At 50.1% G+C, this 1,139-nt stretch overlaps 1 protein-coding gene across 1 annotated transcript; it reads right to left on the reverse strand.

Annotated features, from left to right (window-relative positions):
- Nucleotides 1–12: 12 nt before the first annotated feature.
- On the reverse strand, nucleotides 13–891 carry SARC_16842 (hypothetical protein; the record flags this gene model as incomplete). The annotated part of the gene is made up of 1 exon (XM_014289054.1): nucleotides 13–891. One exon carries the CDS (start codon nucleotides 889–891, stop codon nucleotides 13–15), a length of 879 nt encoding a protein of 292 aa, XP_014144529.1.
- Between the last annotated feature and the right edge of the window lie 248 nt (nucleotides 892–1,139).

Genomic DNA, 1,139 nt, shown 5'->3' on the forward strand with positions numbered 1-1,139 from the left:
AACATGCAATCATCAAGCACTGGGCGCATTCGTCACAGCATAGTAAATACCCACCTCTCGCTTGATGACCGCCTCCTTCGTTAACGGCCCATCGTGTTGCATGCCATTCTGTGTCTTCCTTTGCTGTGTGTTGTGTTGGTGTGCTGTGTGTGAGTGCGTGTCTTGTGCCTCGGCCTGTTCACTGCTCTGCCGACTGTGTCCGTCTGCCGAGTGGTGGACGTTGTTCTGCGGTGCATTAGCTGTGTTTGTGTGGTGCATAGGTTGTGTCTGTGGTTGATGACTCTGTGGCTGTGCTGAGCCATCCCCCTCCCTCCTCTCCGTACCGGTCCCCGTCCCGCTTTCCGTCCCGCTTTTGGTCGTGTTGTCCTGCTGCTTGCCATTGGTCTGTGCCGTATACGCTGGTGCGTCTGTGTGGGGGGGTGCTGTGGCGATACCTGGCGTGTCCTGGGTGTCGTATGCGTGGTTACTAGTATTGGCCCTGTTCCCCTTTACCCTCTCCAGGTTGAGTAGGGGACTTGTGGCTGTGGCTGTGGCTGTGGCTGTGGTTAGAGGTGCGGTCGCGCAGTGGTTTGCGCCTAAAAGTGTGCTATTTTTAGCATTGGTCTTACCCTCGCTACTATGGGCTTTATCATCAGCTGTCGTATTATCTGAAGCACTGTTCTTATGTGAACGGTTGCTACGCATCTTTTCCTTGGTGTCACCGCTGGCGTCAGTGTCAGTGTCAGTGTCAGTGTCAGTTGTCCTATCCGAGTCTATATTGGACCCCCTCTTAGTGGTACTGAGAGCCTCTTGTGCAGTTGTTCCGTTGGGTTGTTGTCTTTGTGCGATTGTTTGATCTGTGTTGTGTGTGTGTGCTGGAGAACTGGTCTGCGTTTCTGACTCTCCCGTCATTTGTTGTGAATGCGGCGGCGTTGAGCATCGGCGTCTAGTACCATCGGTAGGCGTCTGTGGCAATTGTAGGAGATAGATATCACTACACTTAAATGTATACGCTAATATATATATATATATATATATATATATGTACTTATAAATAGAAAGAAATATACATGACCTCAACTAGACAAGAGTACTATGGATCTAAGGTCCACACCGCATACAGGCTTCGTACTCAACATTTAGTTCTATTCTGTATGGCT

The sequence above is a fragment of the Sphaeroforma arctica genome (genome assembly GCF_001186125.1).
Source record: "Sphaeroforma arctica JP610 unplaced genomic scaffold supercont1.9040, whole genome shotgun sequence".
In the NCBI taxonomy this organism is placed as follows: Eukaryota; class Ichthyosporea; order Ichthyophonida; genus Sphaeroforma; species Sphaeroforma arctica.